This window comes from Rattus norvegicus, chromosome 5, assembly GCF_036323735.1.
Source record: "Rattus norvegicus strain BN/NHsdMcwi chromosome 5, GRCr8, whole genome shotgun sequence".
In the NCBI taxonomy this organism is placed as follows: domain Eukaryota; kingdom Metazoa; phylum Chordata; class Mammalia; order Rodentia; family Muridae; genus Rattus; species Rattus norvegicus.
The window spans coordinates 171,207,484-171,222,057 of record NC_086023.1 but is presented as its reverse complement, the minus strand read 5'-3'; the positions used below and the strand labels follow the sequence as shown (position 1 = coordinate 171,222,057).

The following is a 14,574-nucleotide window of genomic DNA, read 5'->3' as shown; positions in this document are numbered from 1 at the left end:
AGACAGGCCCTGAGACAGGAGCCCAGCTCTGTGTTCAGCCAAGGTACAGAGAAAGAAGTGAGCATATGTGTTGTATTGCTTCGGCCTGGAATACCTGCAGGGACCTTGAGCCTTTGCCCTGCTTTTGCAGCCATGTGATCCTGGAACAGGTCCAATGCCTCTCAGACCTTAGGCCTGTACCCTGGGAGCACGTGACTGAGAAACAAGTATAGAACCTCCTAGGCATGTAGAATAAAGTCTTGACTCCACATCCTCGGGAATGCCAAGGCTTCGGTGGAGATGCCTGGTGCAAAGGGAGCCACAATTGTGCCCTGTGCAGGATATAGCCCTAGAGCATGGCCTGGGCCATCTGCACAGTTTGGCTGGTAAGTGTGTGGGAACAGCCTAGATGACTGTTTGTTATTTTACAGCTCTTCTATACTTTTATCTAGCTTCCCTTCTTTCTAGCCTCTTGACCCAACAACCCACAATTTCTCTTAGCTTTTCTGGCTTTGCTGACCTAGCATTACTCACATTCAAAATATTCAGATACAACACACACACACACACACACACACACACACACACACACACACACAGACACAGAGACATGCACAAGCAGACACACACTCACTCATAGACACACTCACACATACACTCATACACACACACTCACACACACATAGACATGTACACACAGAGACATGCACAAGCAGACACACATACACACACATAGAGACATGTACACACAGAGACATGCACAAGCAGACACACACACACTCACAGACATACACATACACTCATACACACACACTCACACACACAGACATGCACACAGAGACATGCACAAGCACACACACACACACAGAGACATGCACACACAGAGACATGCACAAGCAGACACACACACACATAGATACACACACACCCAGAGACATGCACACACGGAGACATGCACAAGCAGACACACACACGCTCACAGACACACTCACACATACACTCAAACACATTCACTCACACACACACAGACATGCACAAGCAGACACACACACACACTTACACACACAGACACAGACACACACATGGAGACATGCACACACAGAGACACACACATACGCAGACACACAGGCATACAGACGCACAGAGACACACACAGAGGCACACACAGAGGAAGATTATGTCTACACATTCAGGGACATGGGTACCCTCAGTGTCCTAAGGTCTAGTGCCCACAGGTTTTTATTTTCTGAAAAATGTTTTATTTAAAGAATTACATGAAAATAGGGTTGGTAGATTGACTCAGAGGGTGAAGACTCTTGTTATCAACCTTATCTCCATCCCTAGGTCCCGCATGATAGGAGAGAACAGATTCCTACAAGCTGTCCTCTGGCTGCGTGTGCACTGTTACAGATGCACACACCCCTCTACAGGCACTACACATAATAAATGAATAATATTGAAGGATGGCATAATTTAATTTAACTTGTAGAGTTGCTCATCCTTTGACTGGAAACCCCTAAGTTAAGACCTTACACAGCCCTTGTATGATTATTAGAATAAAACACTTAATTCCCATACTATTAAGGATACATTTTATCCAGGTTTCTCAATGTATGAACAGTGTTTTTCTGTTTCAGATCCCATATTGCATTGCCCTCCCCCTCCAGGTCTCCATGCTCCCCCTCTCTCTCTGAGACAGTTTCTCTGTGTAACAGCCTTAGCTGTCCTAGAGATCGCTTTGTAAACCAGGCCGACCTGGAAGTCCCAGAGATGGGTTTGCCTCTCTCTGTCTCCCAAGTGCTAGGATTAAAGGCGTGTGCCATCACATCCAGCTCTGACCTATTTAGTTTTCAACATGCATTGAGAATAATGCTTTCTACATTCTAGATACTCTAGGGACGGAGCTATACCCCCAGAAGAACAGTATTTATTTTTATTTTTGATATTAAGTATAAAGCCAGAGAATAATTCTTTGCAATAATTTCTGGGAGGGTTTCAATAGAGAAAATTTCCAGCTGACATAGCAAATAAAAGGCAAAATACTATTTAAATCCAAAGAACAAAATTACTTTGTTTCTTGTGGTATTATTGAAAGTTGAACTTAGGACCTCATGGAGTGCTACAGAGCTACATTTCCAGCCCCACATTTCTGGTTTTTACTCTGAGCCAGATTCTCATTAAGTTGCCCTGGCTGCCTTGAACCTTCAATAATTCCTTTCTCAGCCTCCTAAACAGGTGGGAATTACAGGCTTCCATCAAGAGGTCTGTTTTAGCAGCCCATAGATTTAAAAAAAAAAAAAAAAAAAAAGACCAGAAAAAAAAAAAAAAACCAAACAAACAAAACAAAAAACCCCCGGGGATAATTAGCACAAGTAACTGCAGTGGAGGAAGGGGCTACAACTAGAAGGGCAGATGTCTGGAGAGGCCGAACTGAAGACACAGGAAACATCCCATGTGCATGGAAGGTCGTTGGGGGGTAAGCCTGCCAGAGCTCGAATCACTGAGGGAGCAGGGCACAGCACCCCCACCTAGCACCAGGATCGAGTTAGGGAACAAAGAGCCAAGCCCTCCCTCAGCTGCGTCCCTCCTGTGCCCCCTTCTGGGAATGCTCTGTACTGCGCTTGCCTGTGGAGGACAGGAAGGACCAGATGGACTAGAATTTCATTTCACTTTAGGAGAAGTTTCACTTTAGGAGAAATGCAAGGTCGAGGCAAAACTGACCAGAGACACCTAGGACTTCTGGTGTGCCCCCCAACCGTGTCACCCACCCCGTATCCTCCTTCCCACCGCTTCTACAGCTTTGGATTTCCCAGAATTCCCTGCTTCCCAGGGTCATAGGCCTCTTTTGCAAGTCCATCAACTTCCTTCCCCTGTAATGTGTTGTGAGCTTCCCAAACCAGCCTCTTTCAGAACCTGGTCTTCCATATGCAACAGATCTCGCCATGTACTTGTTTGTTTAGGTTTTTGTACGTGTAGTGTGCTGTCAATTCTCAGAAGGAACCTCGATTGAGAAAACACCCCCATCCAATTGGCCTGTAGGTAAGTCTGTGGAACATTTTCTTGATTGGTGGTTGTCTAGGTGCCATTCCTGGGTAGGTGGCCTTGAGGTGTATCGGAAAGCAAACTGAGCAGGCTGGGAGGGCCGGCCAGTAAGCAGCCTGCCTGCACTGCTTCTGTTTCAATCCCTTTCCTATGTTCTTGCCTTGGCTTACCTTGATGGGTTGCGACTCTGGAGCTACCTAAGCCAGATTTCCTCCCTCAGTGGCTTTTGGTCATGGTGTTTATCACAGTAGGCAGGGAACCAAGACCCTGTGTATGTACGTGTGATTGAGGTAGGGTTTCTCCCTGAACCTAGGAAAGACAGCAAGGCTCAGTGACCCCCTGCCTCTACCTACCCTCAGAGCTGACTTACAGGTACATGCTGGATGGACAGCTCGTTACGTGGGTGCCACTGAGCCACATCTCCAGTCCCACAGAACTGTCACCTCTATAGGTCTGTGTGAAACACTGACTGCAGCCTGTTTCAACTGGCGTCAGGCTGCATGAGGGAAGAACCCTGGCTTATGACTGCACAACTTTTGGCACTTAATAGGGCATCAAGCAATGTCCGATGACTGACTGACTGAATAAATGAAGTTGGTGTTGTTACTTCATTTGGTTTCTCTAAGTCCCATGATCTCTGAAAAAGGAAGGAAACATCTGCTGTAGGGTGCCTCCCTCAGATGTGAGTGCCAAGCACCAGTCAGCAAATGCACTGAGCCCTTCCTGTAGCAGGTGGGTTCCTGCCAGACTCCACCCAGGTCAGCCTCACATCTGGAAAGGGGAACAATGTTTCTTCTCCCCCACGGTCTCTGAGAAAACCAGATAACAGAGATCCACAGGGAAGCCAGGACTTGGTAGAGCCTCCTGGGGAGGTGGGAAGAGCCCTCACTTAACCCTCTGTGTGCCGCTGGCCACTCCTTCCCCATACCTGTAAGTATCTATCCTGTTCCTCTGTGCTGGCAAGTTTTACGTCAGCTTGACACAGCTAATCATATGAGAGTCAATTGAGAAATGCCTCTCTATACAGTTGGGCTCTAGGCAAGCCTGAAGGACATTTTCTTAACTGGTCATTTGGAAGTGCCCAACCGGTTGTGGGTGGCACCACCCCTGGACAGGTGGTTCTCATAGGCAGTCTGAGCAAGCCAGGGGACTATAACCAGTCTGAACAAGCCAGTATGCATTCTGCCACGGCCCATCACTCCTTCCTCTAGGTTCCTTCTCTGTTCGAGTTCCTGCCCTGACTGCTTTCAATGATTAACTGTTATATGGACGTGTAAGAGAAATAAACCCTTTCCTCCCTTTTGGTCAGCGTTTTATTACAGCAATAGAAACCCAAGTAAGACACTGTCCACCAGCTGGTCCCAAGAGATCTGTGTGAAGCCAGGCATGTGGATCCTCTCCACCCAGTTGGGTTTTGGGAAAGGGGTTTCATTGACAACCTCATCTTCTTGGAAAGTGAATTTGTATTTTTATCTTCATTTGGAAAACAGTCTGTGTTTGTGACTACAGGAATCTGTGTTTGGGAGTATCCAGTGTCTGCGGAAGACTGGGGAACCACAGAAACTGTAGGAGGCAGAAAGAAGCTACCTTCAGTGATCCAGCCAGGTTCCTGTCCCCCTAACCCCACCCCTGGGGTCTGCCTCACCTCACAGGTTCCAAGGGTCACCTCTAAACCCTATCTACCTGGAGGGAAGTTCTTGAAACCTGCCATTCTATTACACTGTGACTGGTCTGGTCTGGTCTCCATGGAAGCTGATGGAATCCCTGCCCTCCCCTTGGTGGACAGAGCCTGAGGCCCTGGAGCCCATGTGGCCCCAGGAATCCCATTGATTACACTGGGTGCCCAGTGCCGGGTGCCAGGAGAGCCCACAGGAACACACAGTCGGGTGAATTGGAGAACCAATCCTGTTGTCTTCTGCCAGGCAACATCCCAAATCCATCCCCAGGGGAAACCTGCAGGTCCCTTCACCTTGGAGCCTCACAGTTTGGGGTTTTGATTTGGGAGTTATGGCTGTGACCGGCTCCCACAGGCTTGGGGGTTGCTTTGCTTTGCAAATACTAGCCTCAGGAGAGGAAGGCCAGAGGGAAGGATGGTTAGGTACTGGGGAAGCTTTAAGTTATAACTGTAGGCATACATTTTTTGCAACCTACTTTTTTATATATGTAGTATAATGTGGCATATTATTTATTGTCAATTAAAAACTCAGTTGAAAATATTTACAGGGGCTGGAGAGATGGCTCAGCAGTTAAGAACACTGACTGCTTTTCTAGAGGTCCTGAGTTCAAGTCCCAGCAACCACATGGTGGCTCACAAGCATCTGTAATGAGATCTGATGCCCTCTTCTGGTGTGTCTGAAGACAGCTGCAATGTACTGATATAAATAATAAATAAATAAATCTAAAAAAAAAAGAAAATATTTATAATGTCAATTGAGCTCAATCTAAGGAATCAAGTCTCATGTTTTTACATGTCAATATTGGGTACTAAAAGGACAGTCGATATAATTATGTTCAAAATTATTAGTCGATCAAAATTATTCAGCCCAGGGGCTGGGGATTTAGCTCAGTGGTAGAGCGCTTCCCTAGGAAGCACAAGGCCCTGGGTTCGGTCCCCAGCTCCGAAAAAAAGAACCAAAAAAAAAAAAAAAATTATTCGGCCCACAACTGCAAATGGTTGGTTTTAGGATGTTTATACGCAGCTCAGTTTTAGGTGTTGAGTTCTTTGGCTTCTAGGAAGGACATTTTGTTTCCTTCACTAATGGGAACATCTCTTAATGCTGGGATGGCGTCCTCTTGGTAGCTTTTCCTCTGCTGGTTTTTAGCATGGTTATCTGTGATCGTATGAATGGAGTCAAGTGGAGAGGAACTCATCGTGTGTATTCCAAATAGGGCAACACAACCGCCCAGCATTGCTGAGGCCAGCAAGTTAAGCCTAAGGAGTTTAACCAAGATTCTGGAACGAAAGCCCACATAAGAAGCCGGACTGAGAGCTTAGGAAACGAACGAAGCCATAAATCGTGCTTCCTGGCAATGGTGATGGTGAATTTTCCACCATCTTCCCTGTGGCTTTAGACAATCTGAGGAAAAGCAGGGGCACCATGACTGCAGCACGGGGGTGGGGGAGTAGCTGCAACCTACTTTTTTTTTTTTTTTATAAAGACCTATTTATTATATATAAGTACACAGTAGCTGTCTGGAACCGAGGACTGTCTCTTTCATTGAGAACCACCACCGGAGCATGGAGCAGGCCTTGGCCTACAGAGCTGCAGCCTAAGCCTCCTGCAGAGGGCCTCTCTGTGCTTCCAGCCTCAACTGCAGCCAAGCTAAGGACCTCCTTCACGGACAGCATCTGACTCTGCTCTCAACTTCTCCAGACTCAGTGGAGCCCGAATGTCCAGGCATTTGGGAGTGCCTTTTCGAAGGCCTGTGGACACTGGACACTTCATTCCTGACTCCTCTGTGAAGTGACCCACAGACGACTGGAGTGTCTAGGGGTCTGGGAACCCCTGCTTCACCTCTCCTACATCTCAGACTGCGTTTTCCCAACCCCAGAGACGTATCTTGGGGCTTCCCTGAAGCCCAGCACCTGTCCACACAGCAGCTTGAAATAGGCACAGACAGTTTTTGCTTCCCCAGGCTGTGCCCTGCGGCAGGGGGTCGGAACTCGGACCCACACCAGCATCCCTCCCCACCAGATTGCCTACCTCGTCCAAGGCATGCCTTAGTCTTCCCAATAAGAATCAGGAAGTATTAAAAGCTATACACTAAAGTGGGTTCAAGATGGCTATAGGGCTAGCCACACACGGAGCTGGACAGGTGGCCGGCACAACTTTCCTAGATCATGATTGCTGGGTGGAGTGGAGAGTCCTACTTGGGTCCAAGATAGATAGATGTTCATCGTGTCTGTCCAGCCACCATGTCACCTTCTGTCCAGTTGCCTTTTAGTGATGGGGTGGGAACAGACTGCTCACATGGACTTTGAGTGTGTTTGTTGGGCAGGCATCAGAGCAGGTGCCCCCTGAGAGCACAGGCAAAGGCTCCACGGCCAGGGGATACAAGGTCAGTCATGGGGTGGGTGAATATGGGGGAAGATGACAGCAGAAAAGGAACGAGGTCCCAGGGTCCTATGAGCCTAGCAGCCATGGTGAAACACTGGCTTTCATCCAACGGCAGGGGAACAACGGAAAGCTTTTAATATACACATTTTTATTTTATGTGTGTGAGTGTTTGGCCTGCATGCATCTATGTATACCATACATGTGCTGGTGACCCAAGAGACCAGAAGAGGGCCATGGATCTCCTGGAACTGGAATGTGAGTTAGGTGTGGGTGCTAGCTCTTTACCATTGGGCCATGCCTCCCACTTCTTTTTTTTTTCCTCCATCTTTATTAACTTGTGTATTTCTTATTTACATTTCAATTGTTATTCCCTTTCCTGGTTTCCGGGCCAACATCCCCCAACCCCTCTCCCTCCCCTTCTATATGGGTGCTCCCCTCCCCATCCTCCCCACCATGCCTCCCATTTCTTTTTTTTTCTTTTTTTTCTTTTTTTTCTTCTTTTCGGAGCTGGGGACCGAACCCAGGGCCTTGTGCTTGCTAGGCAAGCGCTCTACCACTGAGCTAAATCCCCAACCCCCTCTCATTTCTACCAGAGGCTTTTAAACACCATACTACAAGCCCAGCAAGGACTGACTTGCTTTTTTTTTTTTTTTGTTTTTTGTTTTTTGTTTTTTGTTTTTTGTTTTTGTTTTTTTAAGAACTTGGGATGCTGTGTCAGGATCCCAGCACAGAGAGGGAGGCTAGGCCAAGGGGTCTTAATGAGGATAAAGGGAGGTGTGTGGTAGATTGTGAGAATATATTGAAACTGTGAGGATGCACAGGGGGATGTGAGGTCTTGGGGGCCGCTCAGTGGAGGGGGAGGGGGTGGCAGCAGTTGCTGAGGCAACTTTCAGGAACATGCAGGAAGAAGGGCTGCGGGAAGGCGTCGAGGAGCATGAGGCTTGGTCAGGGCTTAGAGAGCATCTGCTTGAGAAGCCACTAATGTCTGAGGGTCTGGGCACACAGACTGACAGGCCATGTGATTAGGGAACCCAGTACTTAATGACTCAGGTGGGTCATAGCTCTAGATGGACCAGGGCCACATAGGGAGCCCTTGTCTTAAAAAACAAACAAACAAACAGGGTTGGGGATTTAGCTCAGCGGTAGAGCACTTGCCTAGCAAGCGCAAGGCCCTGGGTTCGGTCCTCAGCTCCAAAAAAAAAAAAAAAAAAAAAAAAAAAAAAAAAAAATTAAAGTGTTTAAAAGCCACTTGAAGGGGTTGGGGATTTAGCTCAGTGGTAGAGCACTTGCCTAGGGCCCTGGGTTCGGTCCCCAGCTCTGAAAAAAGAAAAAAAAAAAAAAAGAAAATAAAAGCCACTTGAAGCTGGAGGTCGTGGCATATGCCTTTAATCCCAGCACTTGGGAGCCAAAGGAAGGTGGATCTCTGAGTTCAAGGCCAGCTTGGACTACAGAGTGAGCTCCAGGGCAGCCAGAGCTACGCAGAGAAAGCCTGTCTCGAAAAAAAACAAAAACAAAAACAAAACAAAACAAACAAAAAGGCATCTGAAGATGATGACCAGCAGGCTGCCAACAGGTGTCTTCTAAAGAGAACACAGGATCCAAGATCAGGGCCGCTGCGTCTTTTCAGCCCTCCAGCGTCACCTCTCAGTACCTGGCACCAAGGAGAACCAGGCACGCGTGTGGAATGCAGAGCGAATGGCTAAGAAAGTACGGCTTTCCAGATCGGTCCGGCCGAGAAGCTAACTGGAACAGAGACAGACAAGCCTTCCCGGGCGGGGATGCGGGATGCCGCTGCAGTTGGGAGGGCTGGGACCCGAGGGCTAGACAAGCTTGCACTTTGATGAGTTGCTCAGCTCCTCGCAGTCTCGGAGACCCCGCGGACAGCTGGGAGTTTGTACGCCGAGGGTCTGAAAACACCGGACGACCCCAACACCCAAGCACCTCCAACGAGTTTGTTTGGTTCTTCGGCACAACAGCTCCAGTAAGTCTCAGAAGCGCGGGGCAGAGTGGCCCGGCTGTCCCTGGGCCTTCGGGTCGCCGCCCGTTGCCGGGCAAAGCCACACCGTGCGCGCTCTCATTGGCCGCAGGTGGCCGCGCCCCTCCCGACAGGTATTTCATCCTGTACTCTGATTATTGGGCCACGGCCGCGCGGCCCCCCGAGGATTGGCCCAGGTGGCGGCCCCGGGGAGCCCTCATTGGCCACAGGTGCCTCCCGCCCCGTGGATTGGCCGTCTCGACAGCCAGGTTCCGCCCCCGCCCAGTGCGCCCCCCGCCCGGCGCACCGCCCAAGTTCCGCGGAGTTGGCGAGGCGGGTGCCGTCGGTCCCGCGCTGCGCGCTCCCTTCCGCGTTCCGCCGTCTGCCCCGCCTGGCAACCCGGCCCTGCTCGGGGGCCGCTAGCCATGGCCGGAGTGCCCTGGACACAGCGCTGACGGCGGCTGGCGGAGTGCGCCATGCCCAGCAGGACCGACCCCAAGATGGACCGGAGCGGCGGCCGCGTCCGTCTGAAGGCGCACTACGGCGGGTGAGCGCGCAGCGCCAGACAGCGGGCAAAGCGGGTTGCGCGGCGGCTGAGCTTCGGGGCAGTCGGGGTACTATGCGCGAGGGAGGCAGGGAGGCGACAGCGAGGCGCCCCGGGAGCTGCCGTGGCGCCCTTCAATGTGGCCCGAGGGAAACCTCGAGGGCGGGGCGCGCTCCGCGTAGCTATTTCTCTCCGGGCGCACACTGCAGGCGGGTGTTGCGCTCCTAGCCGTGGTCTCAGTCAGGGACATTAAGGACAAACTTGCATGGTCTATAAAAGTTTTCATCAGAATGTGAAACTTCTGGTGCATTAAAACAAAACAAAACAAACAAACAAACAAACAAAAACCTACCCAAGGTTATTTAAATTGGCCGGAGTTTAAATGTAAGGAAAACTTTTGACCCAGGTAAAGCACAAGAATGCTTGAAGTTGTGGGAGCATAAGAGCACACTTTCGCAGCTTTGTTTGGGAGACAGAACTTTTTGGAGATCTCCAGAAAGAATACACTCTTACCCTGTGTTTTAGGAATGATGGACTTTTTCGTCACTTACCTAGAGTTGGTTTGGGCTGGCCTCAGCCCTTAGCCCTGGATTCCACCTTGTTTTCCGGGAGAGTGGGGGTGGAGTGGGGGGCGGATAGGGACATGAGCACTTGACAGTGGTCAGTAAGGTTGCCTGGGAGCATTAAGTGATGGGAGTGGAGAGGTGGTGTAGGTTTTCTGGTGGCTGATTCTTCCAAGCTGGGCTGGAGAATCCCATGATCTTGCCTCTCTCTGATTGTGTAGACAGAAGGGGGTAGAGGCCTAAGGCTTTGATGGCTTCTTCCTTAGGTGTTGTGTGTCCTGGAACCAACTTGGGTACTCCCAGGTCAAGGGTTGAGGGTCGCTGCTCTTGAGAAGGAGAAAGGGAGTGGAGTGGAATGCTGGTCCTGTGGCTGAACTGGGCTCTCAGCATTCCTAGGAGTTTTACAGAGTGGCAGAGACAAGTTGCTGTGGTCCTTTGGAGGTGGTTCCTTGCCTGGATAGAGGGAAGGCTTGCTTTTCAGGCTCAAGGACCCTCTCACTGTGGCCAACTTCTGGTGGTCCTGGATTTGGAGGTGGGTTTCTGGTAGAACCAGAGGAAGAAAGAGTTTCGGGGGTTGTGGGGGAGGCAGCCAGCCTCACCCGAAGATGTCAGTCAGGTCTGCAGCCCTTCCTCTGGCCTGGAGTGCCCCTGCCAAAAGGGAACCCTTAGCAGTGTCTTCCGGCTTGTAGATTCTGTAGTGAGCCTGTTAAAGCTGAGAGAATGTCTCATCTGCCTGGAGCCCCCCCCCCCCCCAGCTAAAGTCGAGGCCCTCAGTGGAGGGATCCACCCTTCCTTTAGGGTGGGTTCAGCCAGCACCTTAGGGTCAAGGCTTACCTTGGACAGTTCCCCCTGTCCTGGACTTGTCAGTCTTGCCTACCCCTCCCTCCCTTTTGCCCCTGGGGAGCACTTTGGTTACTGGGAGTGTAATTCAACCTGTTGACTCCAGTTTCCTCAACTGAGAAAAGCAGGGCCCCCTTCCCCTTCCTTCCCTACCTCCCCTCTCCGTTTCTCCACCCCTTCCTGCCTTCTTTCCTTTCTCCCCACTTCTCCACTCCCCCCGTACCCCTTCTGTACCCCTTCTCCTTTCAGCTCCCCCTGCAAGAATCTCCTCCACAGCCTTCCTCCCCACTTACTCTGAAATCTGCCGACTGGGTTGCTCTCGAGCTTGAGCCCCGGGCAGTGATATGAGAAATGCAGAGATACTCTCTCCGCTGTGAAAGTTGTGGATTTGGGGGGGGGGGGGATGTTCTGTCCAGGAAGGCAGTGTCTTGGGACCTCAGGATTAGACACTGCCTTAACGGAGGTGACAGCCGCAGCTGAGAGTCAAAGATACAGCCCTGTCCTTAGACAGTGATGGTCATTCACAGTCCAGTTGTCCCTCCAGTCCTTTGAGGCTTGAGAGAGGAGTGCTGCCACCAGTGGTCACCTATATTTGAGTAGTGTCAGGCAAGGCTGTGTTCTCAGGGGATTACAGGAGAGGTTGACATTCTAAGCTGAGGTGCCGGCTTTTCTGAAACTTCAGACAGCACAGACGGTGGGTCTTCCCTCCTGCTGAGGCTCTTGTTACAAACTTTCACGTTGGAGGGCCTGCTGTAGCCCTTGAAGATGGCAAGAGTCAGTCAGGGATGGGTGGTCCACCCAGGCTGGTCCGACTTCTGTGAGGCGCTGTTGCTTAGAGCTGTGGCATGAGGAGAGCTCTCCAAAGACTGCTTGACTGAGGGGACATGTGACCAGGATGCCAGTTCAGCATCATGTGGTACCTCCTAAGGTCTACCTGTCCTCTGGGCACTGGAGGCTGTAAGTGGAGGATGGTGTCCAAGGGTTCAGAAAGAGGTCCAAGAAAGGGATGTCAGACCTGATTTCCAGAGTTCCCAGTTGGAAGGCTGACCAGTGGTGAGTATGCTGGGCAGTGTGGGCAACCATGTCAAGGTGACCCCAGTTGGCAGGGGCCTGGGGATGGGGCTTGGTCTTTGGAGTCCCTACTTTGGACATTTCTGTGCCTTAGTTTTGTTATCTGTCATGATTCTATGGGAGTAGGAGCAGGATCTGTTTCTGTCACAAGTGGGGGCCCTGGGCAGGTGCTGGCTGGCTGGGCTTAGTAGAAAATGGGGGTAGCTGGGGTCATTTATCCATGATTCTACAGAGTAGGCGAGATCCGTGGGCCAGTAGGTCCCAGAAGGCCTGGCTGGTGCGTTGAGGGTCATGTAGGTGCTGGATCCTTTTGCTCTGAATTTTGTCAGTAGACAGGGTCTTTGTTTATAGACACTTGTGTGACCCAGTTCAGATAGCCCCGTGGGGAAGCCAGGGGGGATCAGCTGCAACCCCAGCCAGTATTTCTGTTTCAGAGATTTTCAGGTTTCCTTTCCTAACCTTTTTTTTTTTCCCATGAATGTCAGACATGAGTTGATTTTTTTTCACTGCAGCTCCAGTGAGGGTGTGGTTCCTGCTTAGTTTCCATGGGAACGTGTTGCCGCTGCCCTTCCCTATAAGGAATATAGGGGAGCAACACCCCTACTTCTCATTTTCCTTCTTCAGGGCATGGCTGTGAGCCATCTCCTACTACTGAGGTTCAGGTCCCATTTGGGAATGAAAAGATAAGAGACAGTGGCATTCTGAGGATGCCTAAGAATTGCTTTGATTAACTAATCGTTCATTTACCTGGGTAACATACCCTGGTTTTTACCTTTTGGGAAAAGACTTGACTTACGGTGTTTTACCTTAGATGGAGGTAATGGATATGTGTCTGCATCCTGGGCTTCTCCTTTGGCACCTAGTAGGTGCGGTTGTTTGACCTCCACTAGGGGGCGCCTTCTCTCACTTCGACTTGGTTCTCTGTGGCGACTTGGGGTGGTTCTATTTTGTGTTGGGCACAGGGGGGGCCTTCATTGTCTTTTGAGGGGAGGGAGGTTTTCATCTTGTTTACCTATTCAGCAGCTTGGCTAAGTAGCGTTTGGTCACATTCAATTATCATCCTGGTGACAGATATCCCTGTCCTGTTTTTCCCAGGGACATCCTGATTACCAGCGTGGACCCCACGACAACTTTCCAGGACCTCTGTGAGGAAGTGCGAGACATGTGTGGCCTGCACCAGCAGCACCCACTCACCCTCAAGTGGGTGGACAGTGAAGGTAGCCTCACTCTTGGGACGGTCACTCTGAGCCCTGCTGGTCTTTGGCAGGCAGCTTCACCCACAAGTTGTACAGCTGAACTTGGTAGAACCAACAGTTCCTCAGTAGGGGCAGCTGAAAATGGGCACATAGGGCTGGCACAGACAGGGCAGCACTAAAAGCTAGGCAAGGGGCGGTGTTCCTGCCGAATGGGCACCTCTGGTCTCAGTTGGGGGTGGGGGAGGGAGTTTGGTGCATTTCCTGTCTCCCACCTGACTCCTTACTCTACTTTCCTGTGTCATGGGGTTTAGGAAGGACTAGCTCTTTGTTCCCCTAGAAGAACCAGGAGGCTAAGTCTGGCTCTGAGGCATCCTTTCCTTGCCTTTTGGTTTTTCTCTCCTCTCTTCTCCTTTCTCACCTCTCTCCTTTTCTCCCTTCTTTTCTTTCCTGTTTTTTCTCCTCTTCCCTTTCTCCTTCTCTCTCCTCTCCCTCCTTTCTGCCCCATCTCTCTTGCTTTCTGCTTTTCTCTATCCCTATCTGTCTGTCTGTCTCTGTCTGTCTCTGTCTCTGTCTCTCTGCCTCTCTGTCTCTCTGTCTCTGTCTGTCTCTGTCTCTCTCTCTGTCTCTCTGTCTCTGTCTCTTTCTCTCTCCCTCTCCCTCTCTCTCTCCCTCTCTCTCTTTCTCCCTCCCTCTCTTTCTCTCTCTGTCTCTCTGTCTCTGTCTGTCTCTGTCTCTTTCTCTGTCTCTCTGTCTCTCTCTCTCTCCCTCCCTCCCTCCCTCCCTCTCTCCTCTTTCTTTCCCACATTCAGACCCATCAGAAACTGGGATGGGATTGGGGATAGTCAGGAGAGACTCCCTATGCACCACTGACTACAGCCATCAGTCAGAGACACTGGAGCAGGCAGAGCACATAGCACACGGCTTCCCCTGTTTCAGCAGGACCGTTGGCACGTGAGGCTGGATTTGTGCAGCTCTACATCCATCAAGGGCTAGGGAGACTTCTTCCTTAACCTAGGCCGCCTCAGAGGAGGTTCTAGGTCTTATCTGCTGCCCCTCAAGCTCTCAGAGCCCCCAAGGCTACGAGTGAATGTGACCTCCATCCAGGCTCGACAGGTTCTTACAAGGGACCCTCGGGTCCCCTGAGGGAAGATCACCTCCTCGCTTTGGATGGCTGTTCTGAATCTCTGTGTTGATCACAGACAGTGAAACTTTGCCCGCCCAAACTTCTGTCTGCACTGCTGAGTGAGCACTGGCGCTGAGTAGCTCAGACCTCTTCACCTTCAGTGGCCTCATTGGTACCTCTTGC

At 50.6% G+C, this 14,574-nt stretch overlaps 1 protein-coding gene, 1 long non-coding RNA gene and 1 pseudogene across 5 annotated transcripts in view; 2 read left to right on the top strand and 1 right to left on the bottom strand.

Moving 5' to 3' along the window:
• Positions 1-1,130: 1,130 nt before the first annotated feature.
• Positions 1,131-5,436, top strand: LOC134479059 (uncharacterized). 3 transcript variants are annotated; one of them, XR_010052042.1, is made up of 3 exons: positions 1,135-3,018; positions 4,531-4,907; positions 5,245-5,436. It is a non-coding gene; the product is annotated as an uncharacterized LOC134479059 (long non-coding RNA). The 3 variants fall into 3 exon arrangements; XR_010052040.1 differs by having other exon boundaries at positions 1,940-3,018; positions 4,531-4,626; XR_010052041.1 differs by having other exon boundaries at positions 1,131-3,018; positions 4,531-5,436.
• Positions 5,437-5,688: 252 nt separating this feature from the next.
• On the bottom strand, positions 5,689-6,076 carry Pigp-ps1 (phosphatidylinositol glycan anchor biosynthesis, class P, pseudogene 1; annotated as a pseudogene).
• A 3,287-nt stretch (positions 6,077-9,363) lies between these two features.
• Prkcz (protein kinase C, zeta) overlaps positions 9,364-14,574 on the top strand; it is a 110,921-nt gene continuing 105,710 nt past the window's right edge. The window contains exons 1-2 of one of the 2 annotated variants that reach the window (XM_039109309.2): positions 9,364-9,601; positions 13,168-13,289. In XM_039109309.2, coding sequence (XP_038965237.1) covers positions 9,531-9,601; positions 13,168-13,289 — 193 coding nt within the window. In that variant the 5' untranslated portion in view covers positions 9,364-9,530. 2 annotated transcript variants of the gene reach the window in all.